We start from the raw sequence: 24,129 nt of genomic DNA, 5'->3' as shown, positions 1-24,129 counted from the left end.
GTGTGTGTGTGTTTTTTATAGATACAAAATATGTTGGGAGGTTATACATAATACTTAGAGATTATATATATGTAATATCCATATTTTGAATATTGTATTAAATGGTACCATAGAGGTAGAATAAAAATAATATCAAGTTAATGGATACTTTAATCAAATTATCAAACAAACCTTTTATAAACAAGTTATATAAAATAATACAGTCACTGTGCTAAAAGTCTACAGAGGTGCAAATTCCACTGTCTGATCTGTTCTCTTTAGAAGACAAAATTCAGTATCCTTATTACATAAAACAGATGAAACTTAGCTCTGAAAACCAGGAGTGTTCTTACTTGAAAGTTATCTGGGTTCTCGTTAGTGTATAGGAGGAAACGAGTGTTGACATCTTCTGGAGACCAGGGCAATATTTTGAGGGGTCTTTCTACAATTCCTGCCCAAGGGGAATCATCACTGAAGCAACCAAGTCTTTGATAGCAGATTTCTTTTCCTGCAATCACCCAGAAGTGTTAGTTTCACCAGAATGCTCTTTTTGATGGTCTCTCTGACACTATATGAGTTAAACCACATTTTGTGGCATATTTTCTTCCTCCACATCCTCAAACACCTTCCTATACACACACTCACAAAACAGCTTCAACAGACAACATCCCAGCTAGAGACAGGCTGCTGCTTCTTATTTCCACCGTGTAGGACCGTCTCACTTCCCTTCTGCCTCTGTCCAGTCCCATGCTAGGCCTCATCTGAGCCTCTCAACTCAGATGCCTTCTCTGGGCCATTGGTGCCCAAGGAGGGAGCGGTCTTGTGTCCCCAGGTCTTGGTAGTAGGGGGTGAGGCGCTTACCTCCTTGTAAACACCTTCTGGCATTGGGCTTTGGGCTTTGGGTTGAGAGCTTAAGTTTCGTGCAAATGCCAAAACTTTACGTCTCTACCTAGGTGAGTATTTAGGTCTCTGACCTATATTTGAGGGGCATCCTGGATTCTTGTGATGAAGAAGCTGCTTACAAATAATCAAACAGAAAGCCCATGGTTTGACACAACTCTGGGCTTGAATTTTAACCCATAAAAGAACAACACAAAGGAAGGGTCCTCCAGGGGGATAAAGTCTCCATTAATAGCGGGAGCAGGGCTTCCCTGGTGGCGCAGTGGTTGAGAGTCCGCCTGCCGATGCAGGGGACGCGGGTTCGTGCCCCGGGTCCGGGAGGACCCCACGTGCCGCGGAGCGGCTGGGCCCGTGGGCCGTGGCCGCTGGGCCTGCGCGTCCGGAGCCCGTGCTCCGCAACGGGAGAGGCCACAACAGTGAGAGGCCCGCGGACCGCAAAAAAAAAAAAAACAAAATAGTGGGAGCAGGAATAGGAGTAGTAGTTGTGTAGGCGCTGCATTCTCGACATGTGCCACGTGCTGGGCAAGATGATTTACGTGACTTATCACACCTAAGTCTCACAATTACCCTACAACAGGGCTGGCATTATGGGCCCAGTTCACAGATGAAGATAGTGAAGCACAGAGAGGTTAAGAATTTTACTCAAGGAAATACAGTTGTGGCTGAGGAACCAGGGTTCAGACCTTACGCTTGACTCCGAGCTAGGGTTGCTAAATTTAGCAAATGAAAATACAAGTTAAGTTTGAGTTTCAGATAAACAATACACTTTTTATTATAACAATAACAATAAATTTAAATTTTCTTAACTTTAAATTTTATTTATTATAATGACACATTTTACCATTTATGGAGCTGTGTCACGTATTCTTTGTTTTACCTGAAATTCAGCTTTCAGTGGCGTCTTAGCTTTTACCCGGCAGCCCTGCCCCCGGCGCTCGCGCTCCTAGCCATGGACCTCTCCCCCGCGCTCCACTTCTCGTCCTCACTGTAGCCTGAATTCAGGTGTTGTAGCCCTTCTTCCAAGTACTGAGCAGCAAGTCTCTTCCAGCGTGACATAAATATTTTTTCTTACCTACTACTGCTCCCAGCAACAGCGAAAGTGGCCAGATTAGCAGCATCTAAATAAAATTTTAAAATATAATTAAGTCTGGCTAAGTAAGTTTTTAAAAGATTGGCGTGATTCAAGTTCAGTTAGACCTCTGAGGGAAAATGGGTAAATTCGACTGAATTAGACTTAGTAAACATGTTCCAGACTCACCATGGCAGTTCTGTCAAGTTCTGCCCACAAGATAGCACCTAGAGGTCCTTTTATAGGCAAACCTTATCTTCTTGAGCAGTTCCATGGAAAAGTGGCATGAAAAGAGAGGAGGTTCCAAGGATGTATTTTTAATTCTAATCATAAATAAACCAAGATTGATAGAGTAGGTAAAATTTTCCACAATACTTTTGGAAAGATGAGAAAAGGGTAGAGAAGAACAGTTCTCTTTCAATGTGATTACACAATGCTTAGAATCACCATAATTTCATTGTAGTGAAGGTTCTAGTCTGCCCATTTTTTAGTTTACAATTCTCTGTGCAGGTCTGTGGGTATGGGTGAAACTAAATTGTTTTCATAGATTTGATAGCAGCAGTCTTGACCACAAATACTAAAAGCTTGCCAGCTCATGCAGTTTTTGTACAACCTTGCCTTAACTTCCAAAACAGTGAAATAGAGGCAATTCTTCAAGAGAGTTCATTTCTTTTAGGAAAGCTCCTGATAGTTTATTTTGATAGTCCATAGGACTAGTTTATTCCTCAACAATAACATGGAGGAAAGAATAAATGAACTGATGAAAGGAACTGGGGGTACTTCTAAGAATATAGAGGTGAAATCAGTGACCCCATCACCAAATGAAATGATGCATAAGAGAAAAACAAAATTCAACTTGGAAAAAAATGGTCTGGGAAATATAATATGGAAGAGAATTATTTGATAGAAAAGAACTGGGATGTTTTCAGTTGGTGATCACATTGCTTAAAATTAATTTTAAAAAGACTGGGATAGGCTACTATAATTTTAAGAGACTGGAGCATTTGGCCTGACAGCATCACAGCTATAGGTCAGATCATATGAAATTGTCACGTTTGTAGGTCAAAAATGGTCAAAGAATTCAGTTCCCTGACAAAGTTTACAGGTACAGAAAAAAAGCAAGAAAATTATTTGTGTATGAAGAAAATTCAGGAATGTTGGGCAAGGCAAATGTTAAAATCAGGACAGAAGTTGCAAGGAAGGAATCCCATGGATGGGAGCAGTGGCAAAGTCCCACTGAATATCCTTCATGTCTCAGCATTTAATCCTATCCTTAGGGACTCTTCTCCAGCGCTGATTAGGTTGGTTTCCCTCTCTCCTCTAGAAACACCTCCCTTCAGAGCTAGCCTCATTTGACACCCATCACAATCAGGTGCGGATCATAAACTCTGAGAAGGCTGGAATTCTCCAGGCCTTGTCTTAGGTCCGCATCTAGCCATGTTGGCATGAAGCAGGCCCTGAACACATCCCCCATGAATGAACGAACAAACAAATGAGGAAATGAATATAAAAAGCAATATAGTTTGAATAATTTCTATAGGAACAACTGCCTACACAATCTCACAGTAAAGAACTGTGATTTTTAACTGAAAACAAGCAAAATAAACAAACCAAAAAAAAAAAAGGAACCAATGTTCACTCTGGAGTTTACTATAAAATAAAATACCTTCTGTGTGAATTACCAAATAATTCACACAAAATTTCTAAGTTGGCATTTTAGACAGTACAAAATTTAATCCATAGTTAAGGAGAACTTTGTTCAATATAGGTTGTAGAATTAGGACCAAAAGTCACTAAGTTCTGAAACAGAGACTAGAGTTCATGGGGAATTTTTTTTTTAAATAAACTAAAAGAAGTTCAAATTTTAGAGTGTTTTGGGAAGAGTCAATTTCCCAAACTGTTATAAAAGCTAAGAAAGGAATTGTATGTAATCAGCAGTCTATCATGTCAATTCTGGATGAATGACTTCCCCTAAATTCAATCTCTCTGAACCCTTTAGTTGGGTTGTAAAATTTTATGAACTATATTGTTTCATTCAGATCACTAACATGCAATCTATGTCTGTTTATAGTGTGTATAGGAGAGACTGCTGGCCTCTTCCTCCAGGGAATAGAACTAAACTCTATTACCCAATCTGTCTTGTAGTATGATGATCAACTGGCCAATGAGATGTGAGTGCACACATGCACATCAGTTCTAGTCCTGTTCATAAAAAACCCACACATGATCTGCCGTGTGCCTTCCTTTCTGTGGCTTGATGCAGACAAGAACAGTGACTTTGAAGGCCATGTGTTGAAGCTGGTGGAACCACAAGATGGAAGGAGCCTGGGTTCCCTGCTTAGATGAAAGACACCCATCAATCACAAACACCCATTTTGAACTTTACATAAGCAAGAAATAAATTCCTATTATGTTAAGCCACTGATATTTCAGGGTTACATCAACTAGCATTACCTCAACCAACAAAGATTATTTTATTGTACAATGACTTCTCCTACTTCCAAGAACAGTTCAGGTACCAAACACTGAATCCTGGGTTGCAAATTTTACCATGAGATTTGGATGCAAACATTATGCAAAACATTCATACTTTGCCAGGTTATTTTCCAATTCTTGGCTTAAAAAAATCCCCTTTCCTGCCACTTCCCAAATTATAAAAAGTAATTGCCCAATTCTTCACTTTATTTTTGTAGAATTTTAATTTTACTGGGTATTTTTCAGTTCAGACCCTGATAGTGACCATTGTTTCACAAGCAACCTGAGGCCATATGATACTTCAAGTTTTAGTGAGAATTCACCCAGCGTTGCCTGGGCCCCCAGATGCAACTTACTTGTAGTTAGAGCAGTTCAGTGTGCTGGGTACCTAGGAAACTCTCAAGCACCACAGGCAGGTGGATTGGAGCTACCACCAAAATTCTGTTCTTCACTAGATTTTGCTACTCCTCACATCTCAGGATTGCGGGCTAGAGGGTGGGTGGGCCCTGTGAAAGCTGATAGAGCCACGGCAGTCCTTCTCCAGCTATTGCATGGCATTGAAAGTGGGCTTTCATTGAAAAATAATTCTATGTCTCCTGGATTCAGCAGAGCACTACATAACATTGATTCAGTTTTGACTCTGAAACCTTGGACACTTAAAAATAAAAAGATAAACTTAGACGTTTCTAATCCAGTAGCCATATTTGCAGAGGAGTTAAATATTGACATATGTTTAGGCTCTGATTCTGGCAACCTTGTGATACCAAACTCCAGGTGAGAGAAAGAAAGACCCTGGGACACCTGTGTGGCCAGATAACTGGCATGTTAGCCAAACAGGGTCTCATTTACTTAACCTTCAGAGAGCCTGTCGTGTCCTCCCTTATCCTGCTCAGCCCACAGCCAGGGCCTTCGATAGGAGGGAGAATATGCCTACCTGAGGATGCCAGAATTCCTTGAGCAGAAGGAGACCGCAATAATCTGAGGGCTATTGTGGCCTCACACCTTCCAGAGCAACCGTCCTGCCAAATGTCAGGTGTTTCTGGGACTTCCCTGGTGGCGCAGAGGTTAAGAATCCGCCTGCCAACGCAGGGGACACGGGTTCGAGCCCTGGTCCGGGAAGATCCCACATGCCCCGGAGCAACTGAGCCCGTGCGCCTCAACTACTGAGCCTGTGAGCCACAACTACTGAGCCCACGTGCCACAACTACTGAAGCCCATGCGCCTAGAGCCCGTGCTCTGCAACAAGAGAAGCCACCGCAGTGAGAAGCCTGTGCACCGCAACGAAGAGTAGCCCCTGCTCGCCACAGCTAGAGAAAGCCGGCACGCAGCAGTGAAGACCCAATGCAGCCAAAAATAAATAAATTAATTTAAAAAAAAAGAAAGAAAAACCACTTCATAGCTAGTTTGCTTATTAAAAAAAAACAAAACAAACGTGAGGGATTTCAGTTCACCCAGACTCAGGGACTGAAATTATAGTCAGCCCTCGTCTGTTATGTATGAAGATGGTTTACTTTGTGAAAAAGAAGAACAAGCATACTTAAAATTTTATAGCATTAATTATTCAGTTTTACATGCTTATAAAGTATCCATTTAATGTCCTGCAGAACCTGTGGAAGCTTTAGCTATTTTTCTTATGAGGATAGTGAGACTCAGAGAGTTTGAGCAACATTTCCAGGGTCACACTGTTGGTAAGCAGGAGAGCTAAGTCTTGGGGACAGATTCTTTCCTCCAGCTCCAGATGACTTGTGTAAATCCACAAAAGGTCATGTTCTCCAAGGCTGTGTTACAATTGATCTAAAAATGGTCAAGAATGGGTACCGTAGGAGATGTTAAATGTGTATGTGTGTGTATATATATATATATATATATATATATATATATATATATATATATATATGTATGTATAAGACTGGGTATCTGCTTTCCAAAACAAAGCCACACGTATTTTTTAGATAACTTGTTTTATTTGTATTTTGTTCCCTTACTACTAATGCAGCAAATGGCAGTTTTTTTTCAAATGGAAATACAACTTTTGTGATATTAAATACGATAATCATTTCTTTCCTGGGCCATCACAGTAGTCTTCTAATTGCTTTTCTTGCCCTCAGGACAGTGTCTATCCCTCTACACACTGCCTGACAGTCAGGTTTAAAATGCAGACTGGCCACTATTGTTTTTAAAACCCCAGCCCTGTGCTTTCTAGATCAGCACAGCCTAATAGGAATATACTGTAAGCCACATTTTAAAAAGTAAAAAGAAATAGGTGGAATATATTTTAATAACTTATTTAATCTAAAATACACCAAATATTATCATTTCAACATGTGGCACATTTCAAGGGACCACATGTGGCTAGCACCTATCATATCGGATAGCACAATTCTAGATCAAATTAACTCTTCTTATCACAAGTAAAGCTTTACAGATATGGTTACCTTCTCTGAGGTTTTTAACCTTGTTGCATACCCATTTGGTCCATTTTCCAGCCACTTTGAACTCCTTTCAAAACATGAGCTCTCAAGAGAGTTTAATGGGATCCAACTACAGGGTACTTAAAGAATGGAATAACAAGATTTTCCAGATGTCATTGAGCAGGAAGAGACAGCAAATAGGTAGAGAGATGCAAAATTCAATAGACCCAGAGATCACAGCTTGGATACTGAGAGCTATGGTGAAAGAGGGACAAAAGAGAGATAGCAAGCAAAGGAAAAAGAAAAAAGAAAGAAAGAAAAATATTAAACTAATAATTTGTACCAATTTTTTTTTATACCTAAGATGCTTTGGGGATCAGACAATTAGAAATGACCTGAAGAACCTTACAGAGGGGCAGGCAAAGCCAGAGGCTGTCTCACCATGTGCATTTCATAACCAACCTTGTAAGGCAAGTAGCAAAGTCCACCTAAAAAATTATAAGCTGAAGGATTTCTACTTCTAGTAAGGATGGAGCAACTGGTATCAGACTTGCCCTTTTACCATAAATAATTAAAAGTTTGGAAAAAATATATATATAAATGATTTGCAAAGACTGAACAATGGGTAGTACAAGACCGTAATAAATAGAAAAAAAAGGAAAACAAATGAGGTGAGACCTTCAATCACTCTGGCATTTCCTGGACCCCAGCACAAGGAGGGAGATTCCTATTAGAGCAAGGCAGACTCATTTTGCTGAGGAGATAGAGAGCAGAGGCTAAAGTAGTTAGAATTTGCAGAGCAAAGTACTGGAGAGCAGGAAGCTATGAAGATGGAGAGTTTTCAGAAATTGGCATGCGTGTCCGCTTGAATCTTTGGATAAATACTAAGCTGTGTTTGCGAAGAGTAAGATCTATGAGGCTGATTAAAAAAAACAACTGTTAGGGAAAGACCAACTATTTGAGGGAATTTATAATCTGAACAACTCCTGGAGCTCACACACAATTGGGAAACATCCAGTCTAACAGAGTAAGAGATTTCATTGAATGATCAAGGCATTCAGTAGACACCCCTCAAAAAGCCATGCCTTAGGAGGAGCACTAATATAGCCCAAGAATAAAGGTCAATCCCAATCTAGCTTAAAAAAAACATAAGAACAAACCTCAAAAAGATTAAACTGATCTACAAGTAAATTAACTGAGTGCCCCATCCAACTAAAAAAGAAAAATTAAACTTGTATATCTCTTTATTAGAACACAATGATATACTCAGTAATGTAAAATTATAAATGCCCAGCATCTAATGATAAATTACTAGGCATGCAAAGAAGTGGAAAAATATGACTTATCAGTTAATAGAAAGAGATCCAGAACTGATAGAGATAATAAAATTAGCAAATAAGAATTTAAAAATAGCTATCATAAATATATTCAAGATCCAAAGGAAAACATGGATATATGAGTTAGGAATAGAAATTATTAAGAATGGATGTGATAAAAGATTGTACACTACAGAAGAAAAAATCAGTAAACTGAGCCATGGCAATAGAAACTATCCCACTTAAGTACACAGAGAAGAAAATGTTGAAAAATTGAATATAACCTCAGTGACTGGTGGGAAAATAACAAGCTGTTTAACACACACATAATTGTAATCCTGGGGAAGATGTTAAATAAAATATTTGAAGAAATAATGGCTGAAAATATCTAATATCGTTTTTTAAAAATGAACCTATACATACAAGAAACTCAACAGTCCCCAAGCAGGATAAATCCAATGAAAATCACACAGAGGCACATCATAGTAAAACTGCTGAAATCCAATGATTTTAGCTTAGCCTAAGCTCTTTGTATCTCAGTTTCCTCTTCCATAAAATAGGAATGCTATAGAACTTACCTCATTGGGTTCTTGTGAGGAATAAGTGAGGGAAAGCACATAGAATAGGGCCTCGTACACAGTAGACAATTGATATTGTTATTCTGATGAACTTTTCCTATTTTATTTGTGCTTCTCTAAGGCTTTGCAGGTGGTGTGATGAATTGGGCGATTGGGATTGACATGGATACACTGATGTGTATAAAATTGATGACTAATAAGAACCTGCTGTATAAAAAAATAAATAAAATTAAATTAAAAAATTAAAAAAAAATAAGGCTTTGCAGAATTTACTAACAATCTCTTTTATTTTTCTAATGAAGCTCAATATCTTTCCCTCCTCTAGGCCAAGAGATCTTACCTCTGATTAATACCACATGCTCAACACATAATTTGATATTTTAATTGTGGAATGATACATATTCACGAAGTCTGAGTTTAATAAGTATATGTATTTTTTAAACTTGATTATAAGAAATAATTGGCAAGTAATTAATAGTGCATAAGGAAAATCACAATCAACACAATAATAGATAATTAAGCCAATTACATTTTTTTGTTTATATGACTATAACTTTGTCTAGAGAGTAGTGAACACATAGCTGAAAAGAAAATACTTCAGATGAGACAGTAATTTGGATAACTGAAGTTATATTAAATATAGTTTAAAGTTAAATTCCATTTTCTCTTAAATATCCTTTCCTGGATAAACAGTTATATAAAGTATTTCTTAAATGTATGAGAAACTTACATGAATCATAAAAATTACTGGAAATAACATCCTATTTTTTATGGGTGATATCATTCCCTAGTCATTGCCACGTCATGACAAATACTTTCCTCAATTAAACATTACAGGAAGGGCAAAGATATCTTGCAAAGCTCTATGAGTTGAGAATGCTACTAGCATAGCCACTTTTTAAGTGTTTACACACCATAAATTCTCTTATGAAATCAGACTTGATTACACATTAAAGACAGTTTTTTTTCCTAGTTAGTATCCTGATCAGGATATACCAGTGGGATAGATTACTGTCAATTGGATCAGAATCACATTGAGAGACAAATTACAGTCATGAAGGAAAATTTGTACCTTATGATTCATTTTTTAGTTCCCAAGAGCTGTTTCGAATAGTTAGATCATAGATAAACGTGTGAAAAAATTTAGAAGAAAGATTGATTCCTTTAGATGAGTCTAACTCATTAATGGATAATCAGGATCAGCTCAATGTTTATAACAAATATAATTTCTCCAACAGTTTTCTTATCTTTCCCTACTCTAGTAGAATCCTCACAGAATACTGGAAGTTTTCGGAATAATATTTGAAGTTCTTTTGCATAAAGAAAAAGAACTATCTAATATCAACTCTTTAGCAAGATTGACCAAACATAATACTTTCCCAGGGAAATCTCTTTATACACATAATGGTTTTACAGTCCCCAGACTCAATCTCCATCTGCAGAGTGTAGGAGAGAATTCTTTTTACATATGATATCTCTTTGCCTTTATTTGTTAGAAATCTGGATTCCTGCTACTCAAAGTGTGGTCCATGGGCCAGCAGGGTCAACGTCACCTGGGCGCTAATTAGTTAGGAATGCAAAAGCCACCTGAATCTGCTGAGTTGGAATCTGCATTTTAACAGGGTCTGCAGGAGCTTTTGTGGCACATTCAAGTTTGAGAAACACGAATCTGGATGGCCCCAATTTGGCTTATTCCAAAACCTGACATACTTTAAAAGGGAGAAGGTGAGGTTACTAAATTGCCAACTAAAGAATAAGAGCTGATCACACTTGGAGACTGGGGTCAAGGAGCTTATCCATTTGGAGATGTTGGGAACTGCATCTATCAATACAAATATAGCAAATGAACCCCCTGAATGAGGACTTGAAAGCACCTGACCTGGGGTAAAATTTATATGGGAAACACATGATCCGCCAACTCCAAGATTAGCATCAATAAAAAAGAACATCATGCTTACCACCTACCCCTGGACACTGGATTTCTAATCATGTGGTCCAGGACTGAAAACACTTGGAAACCACTCTCACAGGCTAACATGTAACTATTTGAAGTTCCCTCTTAAATGTGTTGCGTTCTTACCCAGAGCTGCAGGATGGGCAGGCTGTGATTTGCCTGGTGGCCCCATCTGTTCTTCTTTCAGCTTCCCCAGGAGGCTGGGAGCCCAGGGGTCTCCAGTGATGTGAACCTCAGTAGACAAGTGCCCACTTTTGGAGAGTAAACTGCTTCAGAATGTGCCGAAATGAGTCAATAATAAAATAGTGTATGTAGTGGGAACCTCTGGCACCTTGATTTGCCAAGATAATCTGACAGTAACATCTACAGAGGAACAAAGGGATTTAGGTCCACTCGAGGAAAGATATGAAAGCATTCCAAATATTCCTTAGCCATGATTTTTTTCTTTATTTTTATAAAGAAAATAAAAGTACATCTAATTCTTAAGGTATCAATAGTTGTCATGGGTCATTATCTTGCCCCTGTACTGTGAAAAGAAAGCTAAATTTAATGATGAGTCATTTTAGGATCTTGCTATTAGAAACTAACTTAGGAAATTGCTTTAAAAACGAATAATGAAGTAGTTACTTAATCCCATGAAATTCAAGTCTAAGAAGGTTTTCATACCTCTTTCTGCTAAGTTAGTTCAGCTTTTCGTTTGTTTCTTGAGGTTCCCTATAGCACGACCAATTTGATATTTTGGATGATTTATATCAATTTGTTAAAACTGAGACTAATAACGGACGAAATTCAGTTTAGAGACCAGATTAATTAATTAAATTGCTTTAGATATATTTATATCTTTTAAGCAGAACTGATTGCAAATGAGGTCAAGCTGGCTTCTGAATGAAGTTTAAAAGCCTTCGCCATTCACAGTAGTAGTCTGTTGAATTAAGGGGAGAACGTGTAGAGATGGTCACACTTACACAATTGCTTTGGAACAAACTCCTGAGAGTGGAGCCTGTGGAACCTGGTAACAGGTCAGGTTTTTTTCGTTTGTTTGTTTTTTTGACATGGCACATTTTTGTAATTAGAAGTGTTTGTGATTTTCCTTTTGACCATGTGAAAAAAAGGGGAAATGCCTTGGGAAACTACTTTGCAATGTTACCTGGTCCACAGTTACCTGCTCACAACACCCACAAAAGATGCATGTCAGCTCCCACCACCGTGGGACCCAAGTTTATGTCTTTAGTGTACTTTCGCTCCTGTCAACACCGTCGTATTTATTTCTTTCACCTGAAAAGTGCAGGAACTCTCTAGAAAAGTAGTAGATGATTCAGGAAACAAGTGTCTTCTCTTTGAACACATTTTGGGGAATAACATAATATCACTTCTATCTTATACATTCTCATGCACAGGGTTAATCTAATGGCGACAAACAATGGGACAGAAAGAATTTAAACATTACAATCCTATATATGTAGTCTCATATATTTTAATATTGAATTCACCAGAAGTTTACTCTGAGTGAGAAACTGAATTTTGAGAATTTTACTGTAATATAGGCATAGATATTTTATTTTTTAATGTATAAAACGTAGTATCGTGGGCTATTAAATCTGTAAGCAGGCTAACTATTGTAGTGCTATATGCAAGATTCTTCCACTAGAGGGCCCCTCAACTAAATATATATATTGAAGGGAAGTGAAAAAAGGTTTTTTGGGGATTTTTCATGATTAAAAGATTAAAAAAGAATCAAAAGACTTTTTAATCTCTGCCATTAATGTATATCAGTGGAAAGTTATTTCAAATGAAAACATACAGATATTCAACCAGAGCTATATAATGTGGCAAGTCTATGATTAGAGGAGAATGTCATAAACAAAATAAAAAATAAAATCCTACTGTTAGTGCTGGATGGAAACCTTAAAAAAATAAAAATAAAAACTTAAAAATAATTAATTTAGAAATACCCTAACCTCATTCCAAATACTATTTTTAGTAAAGGAAGAAATCTTAGAAATAATTTTTAACATATTCAATTTCACCAAAATTGGAGACACCAAGGCTCATAGAGGGGAAATAATTTGCCCAGGGCCAGAGCACCAGTTACTGCACAGTCTGGACCAGACTCCGAGCCCCTGTCAGTTCCATGCTTTCCCCACTATTCTCTAATGTAACAGTATTCTCCACCTCCATCAACATCCCTATCTATCTATCTATCTGGAATAAATCCTTCTGATCCTCAAGTACTGGGAAACGTCCCTGAACCCCCCGACTTTGGGGCTGAGCATGAGGTAACACTGCGGTTTCATCACTAGAGGTGGAATTGTGCTCCTCCTGCTACACACCTATGGCCTTAAATTATGTCCCAGGCTTCCCCTCAGGTGTTGCTGTGGTTATTTCTGATTATACAAATTCGTCGACTTTAATTTCTACTGTCTTATTTTAATTTCCCTATTGGTTTTTAGTAGCTGCTCTAGGGAAACATATATCTTTAATTTTTCACAGTCTACTTAGAGTTAATATTGTACCACTTCACATAAACGTTAACAACTTTGCAAGTGCGTAGGTCCATTTTCCACCCTTCACTGTCCTTTATGCTATAGTTGTCATATCTATTACATGTATATTACATGACACATCCCACAGGACGATGTTAAAATCAAGTAACAGATTAAAAAAAATTATGAGTGGAAAGATGATGTTTTTTATTTGCCCACATATTTACCATTTCCAATGTGTTTCATTCCACGTTTCTGTCTTTGGAATAGCTTGTAGTTCGGTGGACATGCATTCGCTTTGTTTTCTTTGATCTGAAAATGGCTTCATTTCACTTCATTCTTGTCTTTAAAATACATTGTTTTACTTTGCAACTGCTTTCCCATCTGATTTTCTCTCACAATAACTTTATCCCCATTTTATGACAAGCTATTGAGGACAGAGTACTAAGCGACTTACTCAAGACAACATAACCAGGAGGTAGAGTAAGTCAGGACTTAAATCCAGATCCTCTGACTTGAAATTCCACAATCTTTCTATTATGCCAGTTATTTATAAGCAGGAATATGAAGGGATGAAATTGCGATAACTCAGAAAAGTAGCTAATGTGTGGATTAGGGATAACAGGAAGAGGAATAAAGACCTCCTAAGAGAAGAGACTTCAGACTACTGAGGAAAGTACTCTGGATGCAGATGGAAGGGTCCTCGAGGTTAAAAAAAAAATTCAATGTAAAGATACTATTCTTGCCTAAAATTATGGCGTACAGTAAGATTCAGGCTACAAAAGAATGGTTGTTGAGAGCAGAGGACTTTCACATTGTAAAGGACTTTCCCAGGAAACTTCCATTTCTGTTACCTCTCAAGTTAACCCAAATTGAGAAATAGCAATTAGGAACAGAAATAGGAATAGAATGAGGAACAGAAGTATGGTTATTAAGCCCTAGTCAAGACAGACGAGACAGAAGGCTTATATTTTAAGGATTGGTATTATATCTTTGAAAAAGGAGAAACAAACTTTTCTGCAGTCAGAATACTAGCAGGAATCATCCCAAGCCAGATTTACCAATGGAGCTTAAATTTCAGGGCCCCCTTCAAGTGCATGGGTTCTTTGAGCTGTTTTCAAAATCTTTTTTAAAAATTAAGGTATAATTGACATATAACATCTTATTGGTTTCAGATGTACAACGTAATGATTCAATATTTGTGTATATTGCAAAATGATCACCACAGTAAGTCCTGTTAACATCCATTCCCATAGATAGTTACAATTCTTTTTTCTTGTGATGAAAACTTTTAAGATCTACTCTCTAAGCAACTTTCAAATATGCACTATATGACTACAACTATAATCACCAGGCTGTACATTACATCCCATGAACTATTTATTTTATAACTGGAAGTTTGTACCTTTTGACCTCCTTAACCCATATCACCTGTCCCCATCCCCGCCCTCACCTCTGGCAACCACCAATCTGGTCTCTGTATCTACGAGCTTGGGGTTTTTTGCTGTTGCTTTGTTTTGTTTTTAGATTCCGCATGTAAGTGAGATCATACAGTATTTGTCTTTCTCTGTCTGATGTATTTCACTTAGCATAATGCCCTCAAGGTCCATCTATGTTATAGCAAATGGCAAGATTTCATTCTTTTTTATGGTTGTTCCATTTGTTCCATTTTGTGTGTGTTTGTGTATGTGCATGCCTCCTTGTGCATATATATATATGTATGTATATATCACATCTTCTTTATTCACTCACCCATCGATGGACACTTAGGTTGCTTCCATATCTTGGTTATTGTAAATAATGCTGCTATAAACATAGGGATGCATGTATCTTTTTGAGTTAGTGTTTTTGTTTTCTTCTCACTTCGTTCTTGAAGGATATTTTGCTGGATATAGATATATGGCTTGATGGCTTTTTTCCTTTAGCACTTTAAAGACATTCTATTTTCTTCTGGCCTTTAGATTTCTGATGAGAAGTGAGCAGCTATTTAAATCATGTGTAATATGTTGTTTTTCCCTGGCTGCTATCAAGAGTTTATCTTCAGTTTTCAGCATTTTGATTATATTGTGCCCAGGTGTGGTTTTCTTTGCATTTATCCTTCCTGGAGTTTGCTAAGCTTGCTGAATCTGTAAATTTACATCTTTCAACAAATTTGGAAAATTTTTTTCTAATATTTGTCCTATACCACCTGTCTCTTTTCTTCTAGGACTCAAATTATAATAAGTACGTTAGACTTTTTGATATTGTTCCACAGGCCCTTGAGGCTCTATTCTTTATTATTTTTTCAATCTTTTTCTCTGTTCTTAAGACTGTATAATTTCTTCTGATCTATATTCAAGTTCTTCTATCATTATCAATCTTCTATGAAGCCCATCTGTGGAATTTTTAATTTCATATATTTTATGTTTTCACATTGGAATTTCCAATTGATTCTTTTTTATAGTTTTTATTTCTCTTTTGAGGTTTTTCTCTGTGTTCATTCCTTATGACACAGTTTCCTTTATACCATTGAACATATTAGCATAACCAGAGAGATGAAAATTAAGAGCACAATAAGATACCACTATACCTATTAGATTGGTTAAAATTTAAAAGACTGACAATACTAAGCATTGACAAGAGTATGGAGAAACTGGAAAATACAATGCTAGTAGGTATGTAATAAGATATAACCACTTAGGAAAAAATATTTCTGGGTTTCTTAAAGTTAAACATACACTTACCAAATGACCCAGTCATTCTATTCCTAGGTATTTACCCAAGAAAAATGAAAACGTGTCCACATGAAGACTTACATATGAAAGTTCATAGCATCTTTCTTCCCAATAGCCAAACCAGGGAAAACCCAATGTCCATCAACAGATCAATGGGTTAACAAAATGTGGCATATCCATACAGTGGAATAATACTCATCAATATAAAGGAGTGGCCTACTGATACATGCAAGAACATGGGTGAATCTCAAAATCATCACGCTGAGTGAAAGAAGCCAGAAACAAAAGAATATGTACTGCCTGATTCCATTTATTTAAAATTCTAGAAAATATAAGTGAATCATTTTTGCACACATGAAAAAATTAGTGGTTGCTTAGAGCCAGGTTAGAGGGAAGAATGGACTGTAAAGGGGCAAGAAGGAGCTTTTGGGGGGTATATCTTGATTATGGTGGTTGTTTACCGGCTTATGTAATTGCCAGAACTCATCAAATCATACATTTTAAATGAGTGCAGTTTATTTTAAATAACAAAATTTATAACAAAGTGGATTAAAAAATAGCCCTATGAGGAAATGCTACTAAAATCCTCATTTCATAGAAAAAAGTGACTAATAAAAGGATATATTTATTACATGGAAGAAGAAAAATAATACCAGTGTAATATATTAATTAAAATTAAATTACATAAATGACTTGGGCTTACTGATTCTAAAGATCTCCAAACATACAATTTCACTATTTGAAGCTATCTACACTTTAAAATTTAACATTTTAAAAATTAAGAGCTTATGTAGAACAAAGTACACATACATTAAGTGAACCACTTGATTAATTTTTATGCTTGTATACACCCATGTAACCATCACTCATATCAAGATATGGAATATTCCAGCACCCGGAAGACTTCCTTAGGACCCCTTCGAGTCAGAAATTACTCCCAAGGGTCCTGTCATGACCTATATCACTTTTGCTTATTAGTTTTGTCTGTTTTTGAGCTTTGTATAAGTGGAATCATATGGTATGTATTCTTTTGTGTCTGACAGTTTTCACTCAATATTATGTCTGTGAGAATAATTCATGTTGTTGAATGTATCAGTAGTTCCTTCTTTCTTAACATTATGTGTTATTTCATTGCATGAACATACCACAATTTATTTAGCCTCTTTATTATTGGCAGACAATGAGTTGTCTCTGGTTTTCAGCTATTACAGTATGCTATGAGTATTTGGGAACACATATCTTTGGCAAGAATAAACCATAATTTCTGATGGAAAAGTAGAATTACAGCATCATAAATAAAAAAGCATTGTAAGTTTAACTTTATTTTGATTAGATAAAATACATAGGCATTAAATAAGAAAATAATAAGTAATCTTGAAGTTTGCTTTTGTTATCATTAGAGGAGCAGATGTTAGTATCTTCCCCAGAGGAGGATTCTTGAATGGCTCCTCGTGGAAAATTATGTGGAAAGCATTCCAGAATGAGCTTCAAGTTTATCCAGAATGTTATTTGAGGACCTCTCTCTGCCAAATGGTACTTGATGAGTTAAAATTAAGTTTGGTTCCACGTCTTGGCTATTGTGAATTGTTGCAATGAACATGAGAATGCTAATATCTTTTTGAGTTCTTGATTTCAATTCTTTCAGATAATTACCCAGAAATGGAATCTCTGGATTGCATCGTAGTTCTATTTTGAATTTTTTGAGGTACCTCCATATAGTTTTCCATAGCAGCTTTACCATTTTGCCTTCCCACTAACATTGTACAAGTGTTCCAAATTCTCCATATCCTCAGTAACACTTGTTGTCTTTTGTTCTTTTGATAATAGCCAATCTGATAGGTGTGAGGTGATATCCTATTGTGATTTTGATTTGTATTTCCCTGATGATTAGTGACACTGAGCATTTTTTCATGCACTTGTCGGCCATTTTTAGGTCTTCTTTGGAGAAAGGGCTATTCAAATCCTTAGCCCATTTTTAAAGTGAGTTATTAGTTTTCATGATATTGAGTTGTGTGCACTGCCAGAAGGATGGATAAAGAAGATGTAGCATATTCACATAATGGAATGTTATTTAGCCTCTAAAAAGAAGGAAATTCTGTAATACGTGACAACGTGGATGAACCTTGAGGACTGAGCTAAATGAAATAAAGTTGCAGAAGGACAAATACTGCATGATTCCACTTATATGAGGTATTGAAAATAGTTAAACTCATAGAAACAGAGAGTAGAATGGTGGTTGCCAGTTGCTGGAAAAGGGAAATGGAGAGTTACTAATCAAAAGGCATAGAATTTCAGTTAAGCAAAATGAATAAGCTCTAGACATCTGCTGTATAACATTGTACCTAGAGTCAACAATACGGTATTGTGCACTTAAAAATTTGTTAAAAGGGTAGATCTCATGTTAAGTGTTCTTAAAACACACACACACACACACACACACACACACACACACACACACACACACACACATTGTAGTAGGTATTTCTTTTCCCTCTATCCTCCCTCCCAGAAGCTCACATCCAAACATCGAAACAAATGTGTCAACAATTGACTTCAACATCGGCAGCAATAATGCTCTTTTCTAAGCAAGGAAATGTCTTACCCCTGGCATTTCTCAGGTCAGCATACTTTCAGACTCTTTTTTTCCTACTCATTACTGGTAGCCAGGACCATTAATTCAGAGGGAGAAGTAATACTGGTTTTCGATTTTTCTTGGTTTAGGCTTTAAACTGAGAGCACAACGGTCCCATCTTGGTTAGAAGTCTTTCCTTTTCATGTGTGAATTTTTCCCTCTCTGGCTGGAGCTGGGGGTATCCTGGATTCAAGTGCACTTATAAACGAAACAATGTGCGGATTTCTTTCAAGATTCTAAAGGTATTTTATAAATACAGATTTTGAAGAACAAATATTTAGCATATCCAAATGTTTACCCATTTAGTAATTCGAAAGCATAGGGTTTTAGCATTTTACAAAAGCTTTCATAAGACATCTCCTTTAACACAGTATTTGTGTTTATCTGCCATTGCACCCAACAGCAGCATCTACAAACAAGTCCAAAAAATTGTTGACTCTAGCTTTCAAAGAATGGAAAAATAACTGAAATAATTTAATTTAAAAATTGTGGTAAAACACACATCACATAAAATTTACCATCTTAACCATTCTGAAGTGTATAGTTCAGGCATTAAATACATTCACATTGCTGTGCTGTCATCAGCACCATCCATCTCCTGAACTCTTTTCACTTTGCTAAACTGAAACTCCGTGCCCATGAAAGAACAACTCCATACTCTCCCCTCCCAATGGTCCCTGGCAACTGCCATTCTACTTTCTGTGTCTATGAGTTTGACTACTCTGGGTACGTCATTTAAGTGGAATCATACAGCATTTGTCCTTTGGTAACTGATTTATTTCACTTAGAGCCCTGTTCTCAAGTTTCATCCATGTTGCAACTTGTGTTAGACTTTCCTTCATTTTTAGCACCAAGTAATATTCCATTATATGTATGTACCACATTTTGCCTATTCATTCATCCATGGATGGTCACTTGGGTTGTTTCCACCTTTTGACTATTCTGAATATCGCTGCTATGAACACAGGTGTACAAATATCTGTTCAAGGGCTCGCTTTCAATTTCTTTGGGCCTATATCCAGAAGTGCAATTGCTGGATCATATGGTAATTCTATTTAATAATTCAATTTTTAAAAACTTAAAAACATTTGTAATAATATTGTATGATTCCTATTATATGAAGGTCACAAACAGGAAAAACTATCATATGGTGGTAAAGTCAGAGAGGTGGCTACCTCTGAGCAGGGGAGGCTGACTGGACAGGGCCAGAAGAGAACTCTCCAGGGTGATGGAAATGTTTTACATCTTGATTGGGGTAGAGGTTACACAGTATACATAAGCCATACACTTAAGCCATATCGTACATTTTACTTTATGTAAATCATACCTAAAAAAACTCTCAAAGATATTTAACAGTGATATTTTTTAAGCTGATATGGCACAGAAAACTCAGAGCCATGATATATTTAAATTTAATTTAAATATAGATAGATAGGCATGAAATAAGTTTTACATATTTAAAAAAGCATTTGTAATATCTGACTAAGTAGGACAAATTTTCCCAATTCACCAGGCAGTTTCAGGAGGTTCCATATATCATGCTAGAATATAAATGCCCTTTTATGGATAAATGTTTCCTTTTGCCTGTAATTCCATGGAAAAAGAACAAAAAAAGAGCAAAGTTTCCAAGGATATGTTTCCTATGTTAACCATTGAAAATTCATATCATTAACAATTGAGGGAAGGCCATAAGTGTATACATTAAATTTATCTTTACATCTGAGTAATCAATGCTTAAATGAGTCACTATTTCAATGCGGTTCATTTTTATTCCACAATTCTGAGTATATGTATGTATATATATATATATATATATATATATACTTATGGTTGAAAAGAACTTTGTTACCACAGAGCCTGTTAGGGAAGGCTGCCAAACAAACACTAAAAAGTACCTGCCCTCGTATTTTTTCTATGAACAGCTTGTCTAACCCACAGTAAATTCAGACACAGAAAATTAAAGATAATTCTTCACTGCTAACCCAACCAAGTAATTCCGTCATTCTAGAAAAATGGGTGTATTTTGACTTAGAATAACATATGACTGGCTAATTTACCTCTCAACAATAATGCAGAAGAAAAAGTGACCTAAACGAAGGACATATGGTTAAAGCATAAAGGAAGAATGAGTTATAGACCACCCGATAAAATTACGAGAGAGTAAGCTGAGATTCAATTTGGAAAACTCCGTCAGGGAAAAAAATAGTTGGAAAAGATCTTCTGGCGAGGAGAACTGGTGACTTATGTGTGCAGCAGCTGTCTGGCCTGCCAGCTCACATGCACCCTGTGAGGCCAGCAGCACAGCTTCCCGAGAGTCAGTGCCTTTGCGTCCTGAATGTGTGTCCCTAACAAAGATGACTCCGTGCCCAGATAATACAGCGGGTACAGAAAAAAGAAAGCAAGACGAATAAAAGGGCAGAGACCTTTGTGTATAATGCATGATCAAGAAGTTTGGTGAGTGACCTGCTTGTAATGACACACACAGAGAAAAGAACTAGTTCTGATAAAATCAGATTAGTTATGGATAGAGGAAGAGTGAATTATCTTGTACAATAGGCCTAGTCACACAAGCTGCCTGTAAAATCTTGCATGGGGATTTTAATGAGCTCTCATTATCTCAGAACTGGGTTAAAACATCAGAGAACAGAAACTTCTAAGAATCAGAGTCCTAATTCTTCACGGCATTTGGTCATGCGAACATCAAGCTAACCTTTCTGTCACAGCCAGAGACTGGGCTTGTCACAAAGGTGAGTTCTGCACAGCTTCTCCAGCTTGCTACTTAGAAAACATACCATCGAATCCCTAATAACAACAGCCTTTGCTATTTATAACTGTGTTCAAAGCTTATTTACTAATTACAGCGTTTGAATTGCACGTTCACCTATCTCCCATTCCATAAATCCGTGGGAATAAAGCAGAGAGAAGGGGCATGGGAGAGGGAGAGTGACTTACTTCAGTTCTTAAATAGCTTTAAAAATTAACATTGAATTGTCACAAAAGAATACTTGTAAAATATGTGTATGGCATAAAGACTCATGATAAAGTGACTGTTAATCCTTTGCTCAAAACCTCCCAATAGTGTCACGTCTCCCTCAGAGGAAAACCAAAATCTTCCTTGAGATCCACTCCCACCTGGTCCCTCCCACCTTGCCTCCTACTCACCCTTCCCCCACTTGGCTCCAGCCATCTGACTTCTTGCTATTCCTGGAGGGCTGCCTTCTCCCATTTCAGGCCTCAGTTCTTCCTCTGCCTGCAGCTCTCCGGCTGAGCCGCACGTCCTCAGGGCTTCACCCCAATGTCACCTCCGCAGCCAGCGTTCCCTGGCCACCCTGTATACAATTTCAACTCACCCCAGTCAACACTTCCTCATCTCCTTCTGTGCTTCATTTGTAAAATTCTTAGCATCTATCACTAAATAACATATACTGTTTATTAATCATGTTTGTTGTCTATCTCTAAGCACCAGAAGTTAGCTCCAAAGAAGAGAATGTCTGTTCTGTTCACTGTCATTTCCCCTGACACACTGAGAGCTCTGAATAAGTATTTGGTGAGTGCGTATAGGAGGAAACACCCTTGTATCCAGCACCCAACTGAAGGAATAGGACAAATCCCCTGCATGACCCTCCTCCATTCCATCCTTTCCTCCTCGATCAGAGGTTGCCATGAATCTAAACTTTTTATCACTCCCCTGCTTTTTAAAAAAATACTGTGTGTGTTTGAAACACAATATGTGTTTATATGCCTACAAATATACTGTTTAGTTTTACATATCTTTAACTTTCTATAAATGCAATCATTACGTATGCATTCTTCTGCAATTTGGTGTTTTCATTCAACAGTGTGTCTTTGAAGTTCATCCATGTTACGTGTAGCTTTTGTTCAGTTTTTGCCACTGTATAGTATTATACTGTATGATTACACCACCATTAATTTATCCATTTTTCTGTTTATTGATATGTGGATTGTGTTTGGTTTTAGTGTTACAAAAATTGTCTCTGTGAACATTCTTATACACGACCTTGCGATTGTGTGCTTTCAGATCTGGGGCTGGACTTGAAAGGTTGTAGGGTTTTTTGTTCTTAGTCTTTATTGAATAGTGTCAAAATTATTTCCAAAGAGATTGTTCCAATTTACATTTCCATCAGCACTGTTCTGGTTGCTCCACATTCTCACGATAACTGGATATTATCAGACTTTCATAGTTTTGCCAATCTGTTGGCAGTAAAACCACCTCGTGGTTTCAGTCAGTGCTTCCTTGATTATCAATGTTATTAAGTGTCTTTTCTTTGGCTATTTGGGTTTTTTCCTCTGTAAGTGCCTCCTGACCATTTTTTATTTGGTTATTTTTTTCTGTTGTATTTGTAAGCATTCCTTACATATTCTGGATAAAAATATCTTGTTCGTTACAAATGTTGCACTATATCCTTCTGATTGTGGGATTGTGGGATTTTTACTTTATGATTTCTTTTCATAAACAGAAGTTCTTAATTTTAGTGTAATTAAATATATGTTATTTTCTTTGTCAGTTATCCTTTTTAACTCAGAAGTTAGATATCTGATACTGTCTTCTAATTGTTTTATAGTTCTTTCTTTTATATTTAAGTCTTAATCCACCTGGAATAGATTTTTTAGAATGTATAGTATGCTGTAGGGGGGTCCAACTTCATGTGTATAACCAATTGTCCAAGCACTATTTGTTGAAAAATCCAATCTTCCCACTGGCCTGCAGATGCCAGTTTCATAATGTATCAATTCCATATTTGTTTGGGTCTTTGTCTTTTGTTCCATTGATCTGTCTACCCTTTTACTCAACATCTATTCTTTTAATTTAATTTTTATTTTATTATGGTAAGAACACTTTATATGAGATCTACCCTCTTAACATATTTTTAAGTGCATAATACAGATGGTTATCTATAGGCAAAATGTTATACAACAGATCTTTTGAACTTATTCATCTTGCATGACTGAAACTTTATACCTGTTAATTAACAACACCTCATTTAAAAAACACTTTAGAAAATAAGGATAGAAAGCTACTTCCTTAACATAACAATAATACTTCTCAGGAACCAATGCTTAATGATGAAAGACTAGAAGCATTTTCATTTACACCAGATGCTCGTTATTTATTATAATTTAAGTTGTTCTGAAGGTGTTAAATAATGCAACAATTCAGTAACAAGTAATACACCAACTGGGAAGGAGGGGGCAATATTCCCTTATTTCCAGATGCTATCACTATATTTATGAAAAAACCATTGAAAACAATAAAAGAGTTCTGTAAAGTGGTCAGTTATAAACGTTATATGCAAAATTCAACATATTCCTTTCTGTGGAAACAATTCATATCACAAACGAGAGACTAAATATCTAGGAATCCCAAGAGTAACTAATAGCAAATACCTATTGAGGGTGAGAGATTTTTTACGCTATCACTTAATCCTCAAAGTAAACTGTGGTTATGTGTTATTACTATACTCATTTTGTAGTTGAAAGACCTGAGCTGTGGAAGGGTTTTAATAGCTTCCCAAGGTCATTCATAGAACACAGCAGAGTCAGGATTTGAACCAAAGTTCATGATCTTAACCACTAGGCAAGAGTGTCACTCTACCTTT

The 24,129-nt window shown here is 36.8% G+C and overlaps 1 protein-coding gene and 1 long non-coding RNA gene across 3 annotated transcripts in view; one reads left to right on the top strand and one right to left on the bottom strand.

Moving 5' to 3' along the window:
* Positions 1-21,962, bottom strand: part of PNLIP (pancreatic lipase) — a 39,354-nt gene extending 17,392 nt beyond the window's left edge. For both annotated transcript variants that reach the window (XR_003677621.1, XM_007126146.3), the window contains exons 1-3: positions 21,674-21,962; positions 1,952-1,997; positions 333-487 (exon numbers count right to left, since the gene is read on the bottom strand). Coding sequence is in view for 1 of the 2 variants with exons in the window: in XM_007126146.3 (XP_007126208.1) it covers positions 333-487; positions 1,952-1,997 (201 nt within the window). In the remaining variant the exon portion in view is untranslated. The remainder of the gene's footprint in view (positions 1-332; positions 488-1,951; positions 1,998-21,673) is intronic.
* LOC114484553 (uncharacterized) lies at positions 20,808-22,248 on the top strand. Its single transcript, XR_003677622.1, has 3 exons — positions 20,808-20,965; positions 21,133-21,258; positions 21,972-22,248. It is a non-coding gene; the product is annotated as an uncharacterized lncRNA (long non-coding RNA).
* Positions 22,249-24,129: the final 1,881 nt, after the last annotated feature.

This window comes from Physeter macrocephalus, chromosome 20, assembly GCF_002837175.3.
Source record: "Physeter macrocephalus isolate SW-GA chromosome 20, ASM283717v5, whole genome shotgun sequence".
Classification (NCBI taxonomy): domain Eukaryota; kingdom Metazoa; phylum Chordata; class Mammalia; order Artiodactyla; family Physeteridae; genus Physeter; species Physeter macrocephalus.
This window is presented reverse-complemented; position numbering and strand designations above follow the sequence as displayed.